The 22354-nt window shown below is 43.8% G+C and overlaps 1 protein-coding gene across 1 annotated transcript in view; it reads right to left on the bottom strand.

The window, feature by feature from the left end:
* The window catches only part of PDIA4 (protein disulfide isomerase family A member 4), a 127273-nt gene that overhangs the window by 79940 nt on the left and 24979 nt on the right, over positions 1-22354 (bottom strand). Inside the window, exon 2 of the mRNA XM_077491867.1 lies at positions 14522-14642. Within this exon, the coding sequence (XP_077347993.1) occupies positions 14522-14642 (121 nt within the window). The remainder of the gene's footprint in view (positions 1-14521; positions 14643-22354) is intronic.

Below are 22354 nucleotides of genomic sequence, written 5' to 3'. Positions count from 1 at the left end.
GAATGAAGACTGTCGATAGGCACTAAACCTTCCTTTCTGCCCAAGTTAGAATATGGTTCACCTCTGTCTGCCCTGCAAGACCCTTGGTGCCCCCTTGGTGATCGATATAGGCCACGGCTGTGGCATTGTCAGATTGGATCCCTACAGGACAATCCCGTAACCTGAAAGTGCAGGCCTTCAGAGCCAAACGCACTGTGCGAATCTGTAGGATATTGAGTAAGGCTCTTTTGGTTCTTGACCACTGTCCCTGGACAACAGTTGTCTTCTCTAGTACTGCTCCTCAGCCTGAAAGGCTGGCGTCTGTCATTACCACTTTCCAGATAACTGGTCTAGTTAACCACCAACTGAGGATTTGGGACACCCTTGGGGACAGCCGCATTGGCAAGTCCAAAGCGTGGATCGTTTTGTTCCAAGCAGAAAGAATACCGTTTTGCAACAGTCTTGAATGGAACTGGGCATAGGGAACCGCTTCGAATGAAGCCACCATCTTTCCCAACAACCTCATGCAAAGGCGAATGGATCTCCTTTCGACCTGACCATCCGCACCAGCTCTTATGGAACTGATTTTTTGCCTGATACAAGAACATTTTTCTGGGCTGTATCTATGATCAGACCCAAATAAATTTTTTTAGCGGTTATAAGGAAGACTTCTCTAGGTTGAGAATCCAACCCAGACTTTCCAGGTAACTGGTTGTAATGAGTACACTTTGCTCCAAACGAGCCACTGATTGGTCCATTAGCAATGGATAGTGTCTAAGGTACACCAAGACTGTTATGCCCTGTGCCCTTAACATGGCTAGAGATGGGGCCAGCACTTTTGTGAACACCCGGGGTGCTGTAGCTGGCCTGAAGGGCATGGCTACAAACTGAAAACTCTGTTCTTTTAAAATCAAAAATGTTTATTATAAAAACACAACAGACAGGGAAACTTCACAGCTCACATTTAAGGCACAGTTTGTCATACATTTCAGATACCATCGCAAGAAATTAATTTGTGTGAATTAGACCGCCATCATCCTAAAATCAAATATAAATATAAATATATACACACACACACCACAATTGCATTTGGGAGATGCCCCTTTGGACTTTATATGGCAGAATAAGGAGTATATATAAATCAGATAATTAAAAGGCATATTTACTGCCAACTTTATTAACATACACAAAAAAATAAAATAATATATATATATATCCGTGCATATAGCATACAAATATCCAACAATCATAATTTGCAATAATACATCAATGAGTAGACATATATAAAGTATCAAAAATTAACCCAAGCTTGCAATTCCAAAATGCCATCCACAACAGTAAGGTCAGCAGATTGGATATTCAACCATAAACCCAAACATGTTTGTTTCGGAAGTTATTACATTATTGTGCATTTTCCTTCTTCAGGGGTGGTTTATTATAAAGAAAGTTTGGGATATGGTTTTCTTATCTGTAAAAATTAGAAATTGTATAAAATAGTGGCACCATTATGATATTGTTGTATATCAGAAATAAAAAAAAATAAAAAAAATAATATTTAAAAAATAAATAAAAACGCACAATCCATTATAAAAGTTTTCACCTCAAAAAGGTACTCTCATATCAGACTTATTGGAAACGATAAAAACAATAATACAGATGATACAGTACATGCTGGTCACACGACTCCTCATAACCCTACACTAAAGGTGGTACCACATGGATCCTCAGCTCAGGCACCAAATCACATCTACAAAAGACGCCAGATAAGTGCCGCAGAAGAGGATTCATATTGTGAAGACAATCAAAAAGGGAAAAGAGAAATTTGATAAATAAATGAATCGCTAAATGCACAACTATATAAATATACCGTATTTATCGGCGTATAACACGCACTTTTTTTCCCCTTAAAATCAGGGGAAAATCATGGGCGCGTGTTATACGCCGATCTGCGCTGTCTGTGGAGTGCCGCCGACATTTACCGAGCTGAGCCGAGCGTACTGTGTACTCGGCTCCGCTCTCAGTCACGCCCAGTCCTGCCTCCTAGCCTTTACGTCCCGCCATTGGCCCGGTGTTGTATCCATCACAGGAGCCAGGACAAGGGCGAGACGGGGGGGCGTTACTGCGAGCAGAGCCGAAGATCTCGGCGGCGGGAGGAGCCGCCGAAGATCGGCGACGGCGGTAAATTTAAAACTAACCATGCTGCAATTTTTGGAAAGGCTGCAGGGGGACAGTGCAAGGCTACATTGATGGGCATTTAAAATGTAAGTTTTTTTTTCCTTAAACTTCACTCCTAAACTTGGGGTGCGTGTGATACGCCGATAAATACGGTATAGTGTATAGTGTTGCAGCTTAAATATTCCCCAGTATATTTTGTATGAAGAGAAAGGTGGTAGTGAGGACGGTAGTAATAAAATATCCAGAGTGTTGCCTTTAAATTCAGAGATGTGGACGTCGGGACATAAGTCGGTAAACTGACACTACCAAGTGTGAGTCAGCACATATATATCGGCTGTGTCCCGGCATCCACCAATCATCTGCAAAAGAGTGTAAGGGGGAGGTGGTTCTAATCATGCCGCCGATCAGCTGTGGAGTAGTGAGAACAGCAGATTGTGGCAATTAGCGATCAGCTGTACACAGACAGCTGATCATAACACACAGGGGGGGGGGGGGGGGTGGTGAGAGGTCGCAGCATAGGTCATAATCTACCGTAGCGGAGACACAGCTAAAAGCCCCCCCCCCCCCGTGCATATAGGCCAAAGCATAGACTGATCCTCCATCTGCATCAGGGGGGGCTTAGGCCGGGAGATGTAACAAGCAGCATCTTATAATAAAAAAAAAAAAAAAAAAGGGGAATTCTTACAGATTCATTTCACACACTCCTGATGTAAATCCTGGGAGAAAGGATTGCCTCATTCAACCCAGGCAATTTAGTCGCCTGTAAATTAAAGATCCATCTGAGTTCGCACTGGAGGAGGCACTTATTAAAGTCACCTCCTCTTGGGTGAAAATGCACCCGATCCAGTGCTAGAAAGGAGGACCCTTGGAAGAGACTTGGGGTGTACCGTGGCCATGTGACGGCCAATTGGCACATCCGGGTCACATTTCCGGATTGTGAGAATGTGTTGATAAAATTATTTTCCAGAATTTGTTAATAGTCTTCCAGACGTAGTAACAGCCACATTCACATGTGAGCATGTATACTACGCCAGGAGTTTTACAATTAATGTAATGTTTGGGACGGAAACACCGTCCATTAGGTAAAGTAATCTCTCAGCGCCTGTCCATATACTGGCAATATGGGCAACCCCCGCATGAAGGTAGATCCATGCATTACACTCAGCATCCAATACCAGCTTCTAATATGCAGTTCAAGTACTTCTTCTAATGGGGCTAGTTAATTGTACCCTATATTCCAATTCTCATTGCACCAGAAGTTCTCCTCCTTGTAGGATAGAAAACTACTGTCCTAATCGACTCCATGCGAAAGGAGCAGATCTTCAGGAATTGATTTAGATTCTTTAAATCCAGAATGGGTCCGACATCTCGGTTCGGTTTTGGTACCATAAAGAGGATTGAATAAAACCCCAAACCTACTCTTCTGTAGGGATCTGCATGATCAACACCTACCCCCCCCCCCCCCCCCGGAGCCAGTAATCGGTCTAATGCCCCAATGTCCTTTTCCCTGGATCTTTGGGAACCCTTGATCTCAGAAAACTAGAAGGTTGGAAACTCCCGAAATTCTAGTTTGTATCCTAGGGACACCGTGGCGATGACCCATCTAATCTATCCTGAATTTCCTCTTGCCAGACTTCTGAGTATTGCAGAAGCCTTCCCCCACTCTGGCGAGGGGGACGCCTCTTCATAATGAGGCTTTAGTATCCTGCTTTGCAGATTTCCGGCCCCAGGTCATCTTCTGTGCCTGGGCCTGACCCTGAGGTTTTCCTCTAGAGCCCGACGGAGGCCACACCACTGCCTAGAGGCGGATGCCCCTGGCGCAGGGCAAAGTCAGTTTAAATGAAGGATGTTTATACTTTCTTTTGACTGGCAAAAAAGTACTTCCCACTAGAAAGTGTTTGGATGTATTTGCCCAAATAGTCGACCCCATGAAAAGGGAAACTAGTCAGAAGCCTTTTGCAAGGTGCTTTGGCTGACCAATTTTTTTTTTTTTTAACCACAGGGTCCTACGCATGTGTACTAGCACAAGCACAAGGTGGGACGACTGGTGAATAGTCTTTTGTAGTGTCTATGGAAAAACATAGCGCCCTTGGTAGTTCAGCCAAATCGCGGGCCTGTTGTGCAGAGACCTCCTTAAGGGCCTGTCTAAACTGGTCCTTTAGGCACTGACGGATGCCTATTGCAGCAACTGCAGGCTGAGTAATCGAACCTGCCAAAAAAAAAAAAAAAAAGGGGGATTTTAACAGTAATTCCCAACCTTTTATCTGTTGGATCTTTAAGCATTTCTGCATGGTCTACTGGCCAAGTTAGACTATTATTCACACTGGAAATCACAGCGTCAACTGCTGCTACATTCCACCTTTTGGTGAATTTTTCCTCCATGGGATAGAGTGCTGCGAATCTCTTTGGAGGGAGAAAATTCTTATCCAGGCGATACCATTCAGTATAAATAAGCTTTTCTAGTAATGCATGTACAGAAAACATCTGTGAAGGTTTTAAAGGAACCTAAAGAAGAAACAGAACTTTCAGCTGACTCCGCTAGGGGTAGCTTGAAAGAGGCACGAACCATCTCCATAAGAGATTGTACCAGCAATTTCTCAGATTGCGAGGTTGAAAAAGGTTCATCTACTGTTTCCTCCGCAGAGGACTAATCCATTTGCCTTTCTTCCTGATCGCCTGAGGGTAAAACCTCATCCTCTACCCACTGTTATCTTGGTAAGGTAAGGGGGTCTGAGGTGGGGAAGGGGGGATCCAACACGCTTCCCATCCTTTTGGATGGAGGATGCGATTAAAGTCACTAATCTTCCTTCTAGGCCCAGCAGGGTGGAGAAAAAAAAAAAAACAAAAAACAAAAACCCCCACACACATCTTCAGGTCACGTATTCACGTATACAGGGGCTGAAATGTGAGAAGCAGCTGCACCACCAATTGGTCCCAATGACTCATCCTGGCTTGCCATATCTGGTATCTCAGGGGAGGATGACAGCGTGGAGGCAAGACTGGAGTTCCCAGCTCCTGGGGGTGATAATTTGGTACCTTTGTAGGGTTTTTTTTTTTTTTTTTGTGTGTTTTTAATGGGGAGAGAGAAAAAAAACAAACAAACAAACACACACACCAAACACAGGTGGACTTTTTACAGTGCCTAGGCTTCTTCCCTTACCTGTTGTAGGATACTACTGTAACCGACAGATCCAAACTTTACCCATCACGGCGGGCTGCGTTAGCAAACCTTCAAGGACTGGGTCTCTATTAGGGGTACCACTCCCTTGGACCTGTATCAGCACCCCACCAGGCAAAAACTTTAGGTAATGTAGCATGACCAAAAAGTCCTGGGTCTCAGGGTCCAGCCCTACAAAGAGAAGTTATAGGCAAAACTTCATTCTTATGCGAGGCCCGGGTACCATCCACCTTGGCCTCAGTGGCACTTTGGATGAATCCGGTCTATGGAGGCTGTTTAAATCCAGCAGGGATCTCTCCAGCTTTGGAGCTCTTCAGAGCACATCTTCACTGGTGACCAACATCTTACACCCTGGCGAAAAAACTGAGGTATTCCTGGAAGGCGTATATAGGGAGTGAATTTCCTGTATTGGATATACCAGTGTATCACCTGAAGGTGCCTATATAACACATAGTGATTACTATTGTGCTCTGTGTTCCATGATGTACGGTAAAGAGGTTGTCATCCCCAAATATAGAAAGGTTTCTTCACAGGAAGAGCTGTGAAAATGTGAAATAGACTCCCTTCCAGAGATGGTTCTGGCCAGCTCAGTAGATTGCTTTAACCACTTACGGACCGCTCGCCATCATTTTATGTTGCTACTTGAAGAGGAATATAATTATGGCAGGAACTAGCTGCCATAACCTCAGTATCCTCTTCTTCAGTGGGCGGTCTGCTTTCAGATAAGAGTGGAAGATTCGCCACGGCCCTCTCCCACTGCGCTCTGCTGGCCTTAGCCGCTTACCGGAGCCGCTGTAGCTGCAGAAGTGGTCGCGTCCTCTTGCTGGCTTTGGAATGGTCAGTGACCAGTGAGGGGGGGGGGGGGTTCGGGGAGATGGCCCACTATCATTGCAGGGTGGAAGCGACAAAATGTCCTTTCCACCCATATCTCCTAAATTGACTTTATTTTAGTGTAAATATGGGATCTGAGGTTTTTATGACCCCAGATCTCATATTTAAGGAGGTCCTGTCATGCTTTTTTCCTATTACAAGGGATGTTTATATTCCTTGTAATAGGAATAGAAGGGACAACAACAACAACAAAAAAAAAAAAAAAAAAAATATATAATTTTTTTTGAAAAACGCGCCCCGTCCAACCGAGCTTGTGTGCAGAAGCGAACGCATACATGAGTAGCTCCCGCATATGAAAACAGTGTCCAAATGTGAGGTATTGCCGCAAGCGGTATAGAGAGGGCAATAATTCTAGCCCTAGACCTCTAACTCAAAACATGCAACTGGTACAATTTTTTTAAAGGTCGAGATTTTTAAAGGTTAAAAGTTTGTCACCATTCCACGAGCGTGCGAAATTTTGAAGCGTGCCATGTGGGGCAGCAATTTACTCGGCGTAAGATTTTTTTTATGAAAGATAAAAAGGACCAGTTACACTTACCGGTGACTGTGTTTCTAGGAAGTCTTCCAGGACAGCACCCTGAGAGATGACTGGTCCACCTGACAGGAAACACAAGCAAAGGTTAAAAGCCCCCACCCCTCCCCGTGCTCCTCAGTTGTGACAAAGTATTGACCCACACCAGTGCACGAGAGTGAAGAAACCAACACCACCACACTCTATACCTTAAATTATACCTAAAGAGAACGGGTGGGAAGTAGGCCTGCCGTCCTGGAAGACTTCCCAGAAACACCGTTACTGGCAAGTGTAACTGGTCATTTTCTCAAGTCATCTTCCAGGACAGCACCCTGAGAGAGGAGCAAGTAGCTCAGGCCTGCCTTAGGGCGGGACAACTGCTTGCAGGACCTTCCTGCCAAACGGAAGTTCCACCGAAGTTCCGGCCCTTTCTGCCCAAGAGGTTGCCAGAGATCACGTGGAATGAGCTTTCAGGTTCCTAAGAACTGCATTACTTGACTGCTCATAGGCTAAAGCAATGGCATGCTTAATCCATCTAGCTATGGATGCTTTGGAGGCTTGTTGGCCCTTCTTTTGGCCAGAAAAACTAAAAGATGGCTGGACCTTCTACGTAGGATAACAAACAACGTCTGACTTCCAGACAGTGAAAAGAAACTTCCCTCTCATTTTGGAGATTATTACAAAAGGAAGGTAGCACGACTTCTTGAGTCCTATGGAACCTGGACGCTACCTTAGGGAGGTACAGGGGGTCCTGCCCAAGTATAACCCTGTCCTCGAATAAACTGAAGTATGGTTCCTTGATTAAAAAAAGCCTGAATATTGCCTATTCTCCTGGCTGATGTAATAGCAAGCAGAAAGGCCAACTTAAAGGTGAGGATCCTGAGGGGGATCTGGTCTATTGGTTCAAAGGGGGGACCTTGTCAACCCTTCTAACACCAAGGTAAGATCCCATGGTGGGAACCTAGACACCTGGACAGGGGACAACCTCTCTCTGACCAATAGGAACCTCTTGATCAGTGGGTCTAGCGCCAAGCGTCTCTCCAAAAAACAGGATAAGGATGCGACCTGTGCCTTAAGTGTCTTGGTTGCCAACCCCAGCTGTGCTCCATCCTGGAGAAACTCCAGAATGGCCGGGATCTCTTGCTGTGAAGTCCCTCTCGTCTGACGCCAGCGAGAAAATCCCCCAGGTCTTAGCGTAAATACACCTTGTGACCGGCTTTCTACTAAGGAGGAGAGTATCCACTACTCTGTCTGACAGGCCATTCTCCTGCAGGTTCTGCCTTTCAAGAGCCAGGCTGTCAGCCTGAAGAAACTGGGGTCTGGCTGGCAAACCGGACCCTGGAGGAGATGGTCGCACTGAACAGGAAGGTGTAGAGGCGGGGCTATGGACCAACCCTGCAGGGTTGGAAACCAAGCTCTCTTGGGCCACCAGGGAGCTATCAGAATCAGGGCACCTTCCGAGAGAAACAGCTTTTGAAGAACCCTTGGAATTAGCCCCGGGGGGGGGGGGGGGAGGCATAGGCCAACCGGAAGTCCCAAACCTGGGCCAAGGCGTCTATCCCCTCCGAGCCCCCCCCCTCAGGCAAGGGAAAATCTCTTTACCCTTCTGTTCTTTCTGCGGGCAAACAGATCTATCTCTGGATCGCCGAACTGCCGACATACCAGGGAGAATACCTCTGGATTCAACTCCCATTCTCCCTGAAGAATTGGCGATGACAGATAGTCTGCCTCTACATTCAGGGATCCCTTTATGAGAACTGCGGAAATGTAAATAATCTGATGCTCTGCCCAGCCCATGATCTCTAAAGATGGGGCCAGTAGAGTTGGAGATCTGGTGCCTGATTGACAAATGCCACTACCTCCTTTTCGAAAGCTTTTAATGCCTCCCAGATGGCCAAAAGTTCTCGAAAATTGGAGGAGGCCTTTCTCTGACTCAGCTCCCAGGATCCCTGGGCTGTTAGATCCTCCAGGTGGGCCCCTCACCCCCATGATAACACAGGCGCAAGTTCCTGAGCGGCTGAAGCCGACTCCTAAGGAGACCCCCCTGAAGCCTCTGAGGGAGAAGCCACCAGCGAAGAGAATCTTTTACCTCGACCGGAATGGCTACTTCTACATCTAGAGAAACTCTTTTCCTGTCCTCCTCGGTTTAGTAGGGAATTTCTTCCCCTTTTCGGTCGACCTAGCAAGGGCTTGGTCTAGGCCAGTACAAAAAAGGAGGGAACCCTCAAAAGGGAGGCCACATAGACTGGTCTTAGATGAGCTATCCCCGTCCCAAGTTTTAACCCATAGGACTTGCCGAGCCGAGTTTAGTAAGGCACCGGACTTGGCGGTTGTGCGCACCGTCTCCACGGCCGCATCCGCTAGGTATGCAACAGTGCTGCCTATGACAATCCAATGAATCTAAGACCTCTTTAGACTTGGAGGTCCGGGAGATGTGGTCTATCAGCTTAGAGAGCCACATGTCCGCATTTCTAGCGATGCAGGCTGAGGCCAACGCGGGGCTCATAGCCACAGCATTAGCCTCCCAGGCCCTGCGTAAAATAGTTTCTGTTCTCCGATCCATTTGATCCTTGGATGTTCCCAGTGTCTTCAAAGGAAAGATCAGATGGTTTAGAAACTTGTACCAGGGAGGCATCTAGCCTAGGAGTCTTGAAAAACGTCCTTCCCTGTCAGCTTCTGTATACATTTAAAGCAGAAGGGTTTAGGATGATCTGGGGGTAATCTAGCATTACAGTTTCCACAACGCTTAGAGCGGGTAGAAGATTTCACGGGATGGCTGGCAACCCCAAGGGCAGTGGCATCGTCCCCTGAAACAAAAACATACAGGCATTACAATACAGCACTGTACCACCCAGAGGAGAAGGCTTGGGGTACCCTCCCCCATCTAAACCTCTGGCGGCCGGTCAGACTCACCCCCTGTGGTCTCCTCCATGGACCCTGCGGGTCTCTCCTCGCGTTCCATGCCGCTGATGCCAGTGAGCTTCTTCGGACAGCTAACACAGGCGAAAAGCAGCTGGTCTGTGGGAGAAGTGGGCGCCTGCTCCTCCTGGATTTATGTCCCCAATTTGGCAAATCAGCTGTGAGGCTGAGGTTACCTCCATGCTGATACTGCCACCATTTTGCTGTAGACAGGAAATGACCCGAACTCTGAGCTCACTTCCTGTTCTGTGGAGGAAGTGATGTCATTCCTCCACCAAGCTCCAGGAAAATGGTGCCGAGTCTCCCCAGAAAGCTGAGCACCTCTGGATTGCTAGACCTGGAGTCTTCAGCGAGATACCAACCCAGCCCTGAGACCCTGAGCCAAAAAGGACACCAGTCTCCTTTTCTGCACGGCCACCACACAGGTAAGGAGAGGAAAGGAAAATTGGCCCCTGGAGTTCTGGGTACACCACTGTACCCAGGGTCCTTCAGCGCTCAGGGGGGCTCTTCCAGTTTCTGCTGCCCCCCCTGAGGAAAATATAGGGGAGCCCCCCAGGAAGGATGAGAACATCCTGCCGGAACCAGAGGCTTCCCAGGCATTTGTTCCGGCTCCCAGGGGGAGACCACCAGCCCCAGGCTTCGGGTCTAGGAACAAAAATAAAAATAAAATATAATTAGACAGAATAAAGGTGGATAAAGCACCTGGCCCTGATGGCATCCACCCACGGATCCTAAAAGAATTGAGCTCTGTAATTTCAGAGCCATTGTATCTAATTTTTAGGGACTCATTAATGATGGGAATAGTCCCACTGGATTGGCGCAGGGCGAACGTGGTGCCTATATTTAAAAAGGGATCAAAGTCTTTACCAAGTAACTATAGACCTGTTAGCTTAACTTCTATAGCTGGGAAGATACTGGAACGTTTAATAAAAGACCACATTGACGAGTTCTTGCTGAACAAAAACACTTTAAGCAACAGACAACATGGATTCATGAAAGACAGAAGTTGTCAGACAAATCTGATTTCTTTTTATGAGGAGGAAAGTAAAACCTTGGACAGAGGGGTGGCGGTGGACATGGTATACTTGGATTTTGCAAAAGAGTTCGATACAGTTCCCCACACACGGCTCATGTGTAAGGTAAAGTCTACAGGTTTGGAAAGATCAGTTTGTAAATGGATAGAAAATTGGCTAAAAGACAGAATTCAGAGAGTAGTGATTAATGATTCTTACTCTGAATGGTCTAAGGTTATCAGTGGTGTACCCCAAGGTTCAGTGCTGGGACCCTTACTTTTTAAACATCTTTATAAATGATATTGGGTCTGGGATCAAAAGTAACATTTCTGTCTTTGCAGATGACACTAAGATATGCAGTGGAATAACGTCCTTACAGGATGTCTCCAATTTACAAGCCGACCTCAATACACTGTCTAATTGGGCAACTATGTGGCAGATGAGGTGTAATGTTGATAAATGTAAAGTTATGCACTTGGGGGCTAAGAATATGCATGCATCATACATGCTAGGGGGGATCCATAGTGGAGAAGGATCTGGGGGTTTTGGTAGATCATAAGCTCAATAATAGCATGCAATGCCAAGCTGCTGTTTCCAAAGCGAGCAAAGTCCTTTCTTGTATTAAGAGAGGTATGGACTCCAGAGAGAGAGATATCATTTTGCCCCTGTTCAAATCATTAGTAAGACCTCACCTGGAATATGCAGTTCAGTTTTGGGCACCAGTGGGATATGATCAACATGTTCAAATATATTAGGGGTCCATATAGTGAACTTGGTGTTGAGTTGTTCTCTGTACGGTCAACCCAGAGGACAAGGGGGCACTCTTTACGTCTAGAGGAAAAGAGATTTCATCTTCAAGTACGGAAAGGTTTCTTCACAGTTAGAGCTGTGAAAATGTGGAATAGACTCCCGCCAGAGGTGGTTCTGGCCAGCTCAGTAGATTGCTTTAAGAAAGGCCTGGATACTTTCCTGAATGTACATAATATAACTGGGTACTAACATAGGTAAAGTTGATCCAGGGAAAATCCGATCGCCTCTTGGGGGATCAGGAAGGAATTTTTCCCCTGCTGTAGCAAATTGGAGCATGCTCTGCTGGGGTTTTTTTTCGCCTTCCTCTGGATCAATTGTGGGCATAAAATTGGGTATTTGGATTGTACGATTATTTTTTATTTTATTTATTTGTTTTTAAGGTTGAACTGGATGGACTTGTGTCTTTTTTCAACCTGACTAACTATGTAACTATGTATAACAAAACGGTTTCGCTGTGGGGAAACAATCAAAAACTGAGGAGCATGGGCTTTTAACCTCCGATTGTGTTTCCTGTCAGGTGGACCAGTCATCTCTCAGGGTGCTGTCCTGGAAGACGACTTGAGAAAAAAAAAAATAAAAAAAAAGTATAAATATAAAATTTATATGTATATATTTATTATAATTTGGCTAACTTTACTGTTTTTTTTTTTTTCTAAAAAGTATTTTTTTTTGCAGTGGAATCTGAATTAGGCAACTATGTGGCAGAGGTTTAAGGTTGATAAAATGTAAAGTTATGCACTTGGGTGCTAAGAATATGCATGCATCATACATATTCGGGGGATTACAACTAGATCATAAGCTCAATAATAGCATGCAATGCCAAGCTGCGGTTTCCAAAGCGAGCAAAGTCCTTTCATACATTATATAATTTTGCCCCTCTACAAATTCGCAAGACCTCATCTGGAATATGCAGTTCAGTTTTGGGCACCGGTTCTCAAAAAAGGATATCGGGGAACTGGAGAAAGTGAAGAGAAGGGCAACCAAACTGATAAGAGGCATGGAGGAGCTCAGCTATGAAGAAAGATTAGAGGAACTGAATGTATTCACACTTGAGAAGAAGAGATTAAGGGGGTTATTCACTTTATAGTCAACACTGAGGACAAGGGAGCACTCTTTACGTCTAGGAGGAAAAAAAAAAAGTTTTATTTCCAAATACGGAAATGTTTCTTCACATTATGAGCTGTGAAAATGTGGAATAGACTTCCCTGCAGAGGTGGTTCTGGATAGCTCAGTAGATTGCTTTCAAAAAGGCCTGGATTCTTTCCTAAATGTACATAATGTAACTTGATACTAACCCTTAGGTAAAAGTTGATCCAGGGAAAATCCGATTGCCTCTCTGGGATCAGGAAGGAATTTTTTTCCCCCTGCTGTAGCAAATTGGATCCTGTTTGTCTGAGTTTTTTTTTTTTTTTTTTTTTTTTTTTTTCGCTTTCCTCTGGATCAACTGTGGGTATAGGATTGTATGAATTTTTTATGGTTGAACTAGATGGACTTTTTTTCAACCCAACTCTGCAACTATGTATTTTTTCCCCAAAAAAAGTGGGCTTGTAAGACCGCTGCGCAAATATGGTGTGACAGAAAGTATTGCAATGACTGCCATTTTATTCTTGAAGGCGTTAGGAAAAAAATATATATATAAAATGTTTGGGGGTTCCAAGGAATTTTCTAGCAAAAAAAAAAAAGTTTTTTTAAACTTGTAAACACCAAATCTCAGAAAGCGGCTCGGTCCTTAAGTGGTTAAAAAAGGCCTGGATTTGCTTCTAAATGTACATAATATAACTGGGTACTGGATCCAGGGAATATCCAATTGCCTCTCAGGGAATCAGGAAGGAATTTTTTCCCCTGCTGTAGCAAATTGGATCATGTGTTGCTGGGGTTTTTCGCCTTTTCTGGATACAGGATTGCGTATATGGGTTTGTATGATTTGTTTTATTTTTTAATGGTTGAACTGTATTACTGTATTATGACTTTTGGATAATGAAGAAATAAGATTTTTTTTTTCCTTCCACACCACCACACACGATTGTTTATACCAGTGAATTTCATCTTCATCTTGCTATAGGCCAGGTGGGAACTGGTTAAAGCAGTATTAATCTCCAAACCAAACATTTAATATATTGCAGTTACCATGCCTTAGGTCTGATCTGGCCACTAACACCCTTCCTGCCTTTGGGTGCCCACACTCTGGATGAAGAAGCAACAGGAGACTCCTTTGGCCAGTTGCACCCTTTGTTAATCTGCAGGGGGGGGGGGGGGGTGATGGCTTGGTAGATGCACTACTAGATTTAAATACACTAACAAATTGCTTAAACTTGCAAAAGTCCAGTTTGGCTTCAGTTACAGCAAGTGTTTTTTTGGAATAAAAAAAAAGTTTTCCATGAATAAAAGCTGATCATGGCAAGTACCCGTCAGTGGTAAATGGTTTGTCTCAACCCACAAACTGCTACATCAGCAGGACAGCTTGTGCTGTTGAAAAACCAACAGACTTACTGGCTAGATCACCAGGTAAAAACAAAAAGGAAAAGGCCAAACGGGGGAAAAAAAAAAAAAAAAAAAAAACCTAATACAGCCACTAAATCTAAGAATTGGCAACCTGCATAATAAAAGTTTAACATTTTTGGTTTATCATCACTAATGAATGCAGAATTAATGACGGATACTCACCTCTGTTCCAACCGCCTGACACTTGCAAGGTCCCTCACCGACGCCGGCATCTTCTCTTGGCTTATTCCAGGTGTCAGTCTTCAGCCAGCTTGATTGTCCGTCACAGGATGACGTCACTTTGACACACACGCAGGAGTGTAGTAATCCCAACATGCACAGCTCAGTGTACAATCCATAGGGGATTGCAAACAAGCAGGTAAGTACATTTTATTGCAGAAGAGACGCCATGTCCCTTCTGCAAGAAAAAAAGTCTGCCAGTTTACAATTTAATATTTTGCCTTTAGTCCCACTTTAAAATGGTTGCCTTTGGTATGCTAAAAGTGTGGTTAGCCCTCATCTCTATTCTTGCTTTGTATGGCAATGAAAAACCCATCTACTTACCAGGGAGCATAAAATTCCAAAAGTACAGTGTCTTTATCGGCAACAAAACTATCAAAGCTTTCATCTGTTAATGCTATTACATCGCTTTCCTCCTCAACTTCACTTTCATCTGTAGGAATTTCTGAAAAATAAATAAAATAAAATAAAAAAACAAACCCCCCACACACAAGTCATTACCATATCAGATCTCAGGTCAATAAACACCTTCATGAATGTGTAAAAAATAAATTATATATATATATATATATATATATATATATATATATATATATATATATATATATATATATATATATATATATATATATATATATATATATATATATATATATTTCAAGTTAGACTTACCAGTAACTTATTTTCCAATAGTCTTTCAGGACAACAACCAAGAGATTATGACTCCAACAGAAAACACCTAATCATTCCAGACTTTAACGTGTTAAAGCCTTTTTATGAAAAGCTGCCAGCCGCTCCATTAGAGGCTGGCATTCCACACTGTGTATATCCTTTATAAAAACAAGCAGTCTAAATCGCTAGTTAGAGCCATCTTCAGGCCGGTCACGTGACTGACGGGCGCTTTTCAGCTCCGATACACAGCTACTGCAGGAGAGACCGTGATCTCCCCAGCTTAATTCAGCCGGGAAGATCACGTGGCTGCTTGCCTCCATGAGACAGGGCTTCTGCGGGAGGAGACAGTGTGCCGACAGCCTGGAAGGAGGGGGGGGGGGCAGGGGAGGGCAAGAGGAGCAGAGCAGGGTAGTGTATGATTACAGAGGGATGCGCTTTGACCACGGGGATGCTTACACCCACCGGAGTTTTAGATTTCAGTTATTTTCAACACAATATGGAGCTTATATGCTTAAATACAGTATTTGTAACACCGGACTGTTTAGATGTTCCATTTTAAAAGCAGCAGCAAACCTGCTGACCTTACATTGTTGCCAATGTGACAGAACACCTGATTTTTACATTTAACTACCGTAAATGTGAAAATCAGAGGAGGTGTTCTGTCACATTAGCAACCATGTAAGGTGGACTTCAGGTAACTCAAGACTGCTCTCTTAACATCCAAGTTATGGATGTCTTCTTCCTTCTTTCCTGATGGATTAGAGCAAAAACGTAGGAAGCATCGCCGAGCTAGATTTTGGACCAAATCGGCCTTCGGGGGGAAAAAAAAAAAACCCACACCTCACCACAAAAAACACACACTGGATTGACAAAGCTTGAAACTCACAAATTCTTCAAACTGTCATAATGTAATCAGTCTCAGGGAGGCTAAATTAATAGGTTAAAATGGTTTCCTGGTCAGGGCATGTAGAACAACCAATAAGTCCCACTTTGGACAGCTTCTGATAACTACCAGTATGGACCAGGTGAGGGCCTTGAAGAATCTGATCACTAGGGGTGCTGTTATTGATTTTTCCAAAAATACCCCAAGAGCGGCAACCTCAATTCTGAGGGTACTGACTGCCAAGCCCTTCCTTCTTGCAGGAATTCCAGAATAGAAGGAATGTAAGGATTTGCCGGACGCAGGGCATCAGGAGTTGAAAACTTTCCAGACATTGGAATAAATTGTTCTGGTAACACTCTTTTTGCTAGATAGGAGGGTAGCAACCAACTTATCTGAAAATCCCTTTTTCCTCAAGAGCTGCTCTTCAGAAGCCAAGCTGTGAGCTTTCCTACTTCCTGGGACCTTGTATCAGCAGGTCTCGTCGCAACAGAAGGTGCCAATACGGGTTTCGAGTTGAATCTGGAGAAGGGATGAAAAGCTAAAAGGGAGTGGATGAGGATTACTGTCAAATTCTCTGTCTGGATTTTCCTTATGTCCTGGGGGATAAGCTGAAGGGGGGGGAGAAGCGTAACAGGAGGTGAAAGTTAGAGCTGTGCGCCAGGGCATCTAACACCAGAGATGGCTCGGTTCTGTTCAGGGAGAGGAAAGAATGTGCATTTTCCTGATTCACAAAAGAGATCCACTTTTGGCGGCCCCCCATTTCTTCACAATTGTATACAAGATTTCAAGGTTCAATTGCCACTCTGCCTCATACACCTGTTTTTTGCAGAGGAAGTCTGCTACCCTGTTGGAGCCCCTTTTAGATGGGCCACAGACAAAGATAGAATACGGACCTCTGCCCATCTTAGAGTACTGCCTGCTAGGCACTGAAGAGCTCTGCTTCTGGTGCCCCCCCATCTGTTTATGTAGGCCACTGCTGTGGTGTTATCTGACAGTACCTGTATATGTAGTCCCCGCACTTCTCTGGCAAGCGTCAGTAAAGCCCTTTCTATTGCTTTTAGTTCCCTCTAATTCAAGGGTCTTACTGCTTCTCTTGTGGATAACGAGCTCTGAGCCCAGCAACTGCTCATGTGAGGCCCCCCAACCCCAGGAGCTGGCATCCGTTGTTAACCTTACTTGGACCTTATGAAAGCCTTGTCTGGTTCTTCCACCAAAAAAACCTCTGGGAGAGTCAAGGAAGGAAATGGACCTGGGGGTCCTAGTCGATGACAGGTTAAGCAGTGGCATGCAAGGCCAAGCTGCTGCTAACAAAGCAAACCGAAAATTGAAAATTAAAAAGGGGGATTAACTTCAGAGATAAAGCAATTATTCTTCCACTCTACAAGACTCTGGTCCGGTTTCACGAGGAGGGAGGGGGGGGGGGGAGAGGAGGGAGGGACATTAGTTATGAAGAAAGGTTAAAGGGGTTGTAAAGGTTTGTTTTTTAGTTTCTACATAGGTTCCTCTAAGCTAGTGCATTGTTGGTTCACTTACCTTTTCCTTCCATTTCCCTTCTAAATGTTTTTTTTCTTTGTCTGAATATCTCACTTCCTGTTTCTCCTCAGTAAACTTTTCACCATCATCCGAGCTGGTGGTTAGTCAGCCAGAACAGCTTACTGAACAACTTACTGAGGAGGAACAGGAAGTGAGAAATTCAGACAAAGAAAAAAACATTTATAAAGGGAAATCGAAGGAAAAGGTAAGTGAACCAACAATGCACTAGCTTATAGGAACCTATTTAGAAAATAAAAAACGAACCTTTACAACCCCTTTAAGACAGGGGTTGACAAATTTGCTTGGAATCTAGGAGCCAGCTTAAAAAGTTAGGAGCCAGGTCCGTGACGGCGATCCGGACCTGTCCCTGGCCTGACATGGAGACGAGTGAGGGGAAGATAGCAGCGCCGTCGCCGCCCCACCCCCCCCCCTTCTCCAAGTCATTGCCCATAGCTCTTAGAGGGACATTTTATTGATTTTTCTCAAATGACAATTTTTTTTTCAATTGCATTTTAGTGTAAATATGAGATCCGAGGTCTCTCTGACCCCAGATCTCATATTTAAAGAGGACCTGTCATGCTTTTTCTATTACAAGGGATTTTTACATTCCTTGTAATAAGAATAAAAGTGACACAAATTTTTTTTTAAAAGAACAGGGGAAAAAAAAAAAAAAAAAAAAAAAAAAAAAGTTAAAATAAGCAGAAAAAATAATAATTTTTAAACGCGCCCTGTCCTGCCCGCATATAAAATCGGTGTTCGAACCACACATAGGAGGTAGCGCCGTGATCGGTAGAGCGAGAGCAATAATTCTAGCCCCAGACCTCCTCTGTAACTCAAAACGTGCAACCTGTAGAATTTTTTTAAACGACGCCTATGGAGATTTTAAAGGGTAAAAGTTTGTCGCCATTCCATGAGCGGGTGCAATTTTGAAGCGTGACATGTTGGGTATCAATTTACTCGGCGTAACATTATCTTTCACAATATAAAAAATAATTGGGCTAACTTTACTGTTGTCTTATTTTTTTATTAACTAAATTATTTTTCCCAACAAAAGTGCGCTTGTAAGTCCGCTGCACAAATACGGTGTGACAGACAGTATTGCAACAACCACCATTTTATTCTCTAGGGTGTTAGAATAAAAAATATATATAATGTTTAGGGGGTTCTAAATAAAGGGAAGAAGAGGCAGGTAATATAAAACAGGCAGAGGAAGCTTCATTAGCATTGCTGGTTTGTCATACCAACGGCGACCACAAGAGGGCGCCAGATTCCATAAGGAATCATAGGACCGCAGAAGGCCTCAAAGCCGCGGCCTAAATTTTTGGCCGCTGGCGGAACGGCCAGACGCGATCACGCTGGGGGGGTCCACAGAGACAGGATACCCCCAGCTGTGCTGCCCCAGGCGCGAGGTCTCTATTTCTAGTCGCCAATGCGACCTGGCGCCCGGGTTTTGTCGAGCCCTGCTTTAAGAGCACTGGAGCTAATTCTCTCTGGAGAAGAGACACTTGGGAGGGGATATGATTTCAGTGGAAGGGAGTTTAATAAGACATGTGGCCACTCATTAAGAAAAGGGAGGTTAGAACCTTAGACCAGCCTTGCTCAACCTTTTCAACATGGAGGAAACCTTGAAATAGTTCTCCGGTGTAAGGGAACCCCTGCTAAAAATTTGAAATCTACAACTCATGATACATTAGTGTGATGGTCAGTGGGAAGAATGATCCTTACACTTGTGGTCATTGGGAAGAATTACCTCCATGCAGATGGCTAAAAAGATCAATGGTTTCATTGGTAACTTATCTGAGAGGCAGAAATTGCCAATGCTGAAGGAACCCCTAGCAACCTCTGGAGGAACCCTGGTTGAGAATCACTGCCTCGGACCGTGTAGAGGGTTCTTTACTGTAAGAGCGGCAAGGAGGTGGAATTCCCTTCCACAGGTTGTGGTTTCCAGTAGGGAGCAATCAAAAAAAAAAAAATTATATATATACATACATACATACATACATACATACATACATACACACACACACACATATACATAGTGCCTTGCGAAAGTATTCGGGCCCCCTTGAACTTTTCAACCTTTTGCCACATTTCAGGCTTCAAACATAAAGATATATCATTTTTATTTTTTGTGAAGAATCACTAACAAGTGGGACACAATTGTGAAGTGGAACAAAATATTGGATTTTTGAAACTTTAACTAATAAAAAAAAATGAAAAGTGGGGTGTGCAAAATTATTCGGCCCCCTTGCGTTAATACTTTGTAGAGCCACCTTTTGCTGCGATTACAGCTGCAAGTCGCTTGGGGTATGTCTGTCTATCAGTTTTACACATCGAGAGACTGAAATTCTTGCCCATTCTTCCTTGCAAAACAGCTCGAGCTCAGTGAGGTTGGATGGAGAGCGTTTGTGAACAGCAGTTTTCAGCTCTTTCCACAGATTCTCGATTGGATTCAGGTCTGGACTTTGACTTGGCCATTCTAACACCTGGATACGTTTATTTGTGAACCATTCCTTTGTAGATTTTGCTGTATGTTTGGGATCATTGTCTTGTTGGAAGATAAATCTCCGTCCCAGTTTCAGGTCTTTTGCAGACTCCAACAGGTTTTCATCCAGAATGGTCCTGTATTTGGCTGCATCCATCTTCCCCTCAATTTTAACCATCTTCCCTGTCCCTGCTGAAGAAAAGCAGGCCCAAACCATGATGCTGCCACCACCATGTTTGACAGTGGGGATGGTGTGTTGAGGGTGATGAGCTGTGTTGCTTTTACGCCAAACATATCGTTTTGCATTGTAGGCAAAAAGTTTGATTTTGGTTTCATCTGACCAGAGCACCTTCTTCCACATGTTTGGCGTGTCTCCCAGGTGGCTTGTGGCAAACTTTAGACGAGACTTTTTATGGATATCTTTGAGAAATGGCTTTCTTTCATAAAGGCCAGATTTGTGCAGTGTACAACTGACTGTTGTCCTATGGACAGACTCTCCCACCTCAGCTGTAGTTCTCTGCAGTTCATCCAGAGTGATCATGGGCCTCTTGGCTGCATCTCTGATCAGTCTTCTCCTTGTCTGAGCTGAAAGTTTAGAGGGATGGCCAGGTCTTGGTAGATTTACAGTGGTCTGATACTCCTTCCATTTCAAAATGATCGCTTGCACAGTGCTCCTTGGGATGTTTAAAGCTTGGTAAATCTTTTTGTATCCAAATCCGGCTTTAAACTTCTCCACAACAGTATTACGGACCTGCCTGCCTGGTGTGTTCCTTGGTCTTCATGATGCCCTCTGCGCTTTCAACAGAACCCTGAGACTATCACAGAGCAGGTGCATTTATACAGAGACTTGATTACACACAGGTGGATTCTATTTATCACCATCAGTCATTTAGGACAACATTGGATCATTCAGAGATCCTCGCTGAACTTCTGGAGTGAGTTTGCTGCACTGAAAGTAAAGGGGCCGAATAATTTTGCACACACCACTTTTCAGTTTTTTTATTTGCTAAAAAAGTTTAAAATATCCAATAGATTTTGTTCCACTTCACAATTGTGTCCCACTTGTTGGTGATTCTTCACAAAAAATGTAAATTTCATATCTTTATGTTTGAAGCCTGAAATGTGGCAAAAAGGTTGAAAAGTTCAAGGGGGCCGAATACTTTCGCAAGGCGTAATATATATATTATTATTTATATATATATATATATATATATATATATATATATATATATATATATATATATATATATATATATATATATATATATATATATATATATATATATATATATATATATACATACACACATATACATACATATACATACATATACATACATACACACACACACACACACATATATATACACATATACACACACACATATTTTTTATTTTTTTTGTTTTTGTTTGGGAGCCACATCGCACGACCTAGAAATTGTCAGTTAAAGTGAAGCAGTGCCAAATCGCAAAAAGAGGCTGGTCCTTTAGCTGCAAAATGGTCTGGGGCTTAAGTGGTTAAATGAACCTATGTACATGTACACATAACATAAGATGAGTTCAGGGGCAGTTGAAGGGGGGGGGAACCCCCCCCCCCCCACACACACACGCACCCAACTGCCTCTGTCAGTTTACCAGCAGCTGTGTACAGATGCATTTCTCTTCAAACCACCATACAGTTTGTAGTGTACATAAATTTAGAAAACAATGGTATAAGAGGAACATTCTTTAATCTCATGGTTACTGTGGAAGCATCAATGCAGTGCATGTTATCTCAGCTTGCAGAGCTTGGATTAATTCATTGAATGGGTTTCCCAAAAATGTAAATGTTGCAGAATATACAGCTACATAATTTCACACTGAATAAACTAAAATTATTAAAACGCACCTTAAATAGAAAAACGATTTTTTAGATTTTTACTCCAAAAGCATTTTAATAAAACAAAAACACACCCCCATAAAAGGACCATGCTGAAATGCTGCTGTACAGCACAAGTAAAAAAACAAATACCTACGTGCACTAGGAAAGAACCTCTCACTTCCCGCTGCCCAAGCAAGTCACCACCACTTTGTGGAGTCCCTTATGCTAGGCACAAGAGAACCCACTAGCCACTGCTGTATCCTGCATTGCAGATCGCACTGCGGTCACATGGCTGAAAGAAAGCCGGTTCTGACATTCAAACAACTGCTATCGTGCCCACCCGTAACTGGAAGTTTAAGAGCACCAGGCGACTCTGTCCTCACCCACTTAGCTTTGCGGCTGGAAATGAGGCCACGCACCTGATCCAGAAGTGCTGCCTCTTCCTGTACATTGCACATGACATGGCCGCGGGCTCTCCTTGGCCACCAGAACAATGGCGGCTGCTCAGCTTTGCACCACAGTCATCCCACGAGACGGGCGGCCAGCGGGGGATCACCGCAACTGCCCCTCTGCAATGAAATGTAGCCTTATGAGTTTATGTGAAATCTCCATTAATACCTGTACAATATTGTAATTAGAAATATATTTCCATTAGATTTATATATATATGTAAAGTATTGAGTGTTGTATTGAGTGTTACTGTAATTGGTTCAACTTCAAAGC

The sequence above is a fragment of the Lithobates pipiens genome, unplaced genomic scaffold (genome assembly GCF_037356315.1).
Source record: "Lithobates pipiens isolate NorthernLeopardFrog02 unplaced genomic scaffold, aLitPip1_a1.2 Scaffold_19, whole genome shotgun sequence".
Classification (NCBI taxonomy): Eukaryota; Metazoa; Chordata; class Amphibia; order Anura; family Ranidae; genus Lithobates; species Lithobates pipiens.
This window is presented reverse-complemented; position numbering and strand designations above follow the sequence as displayed.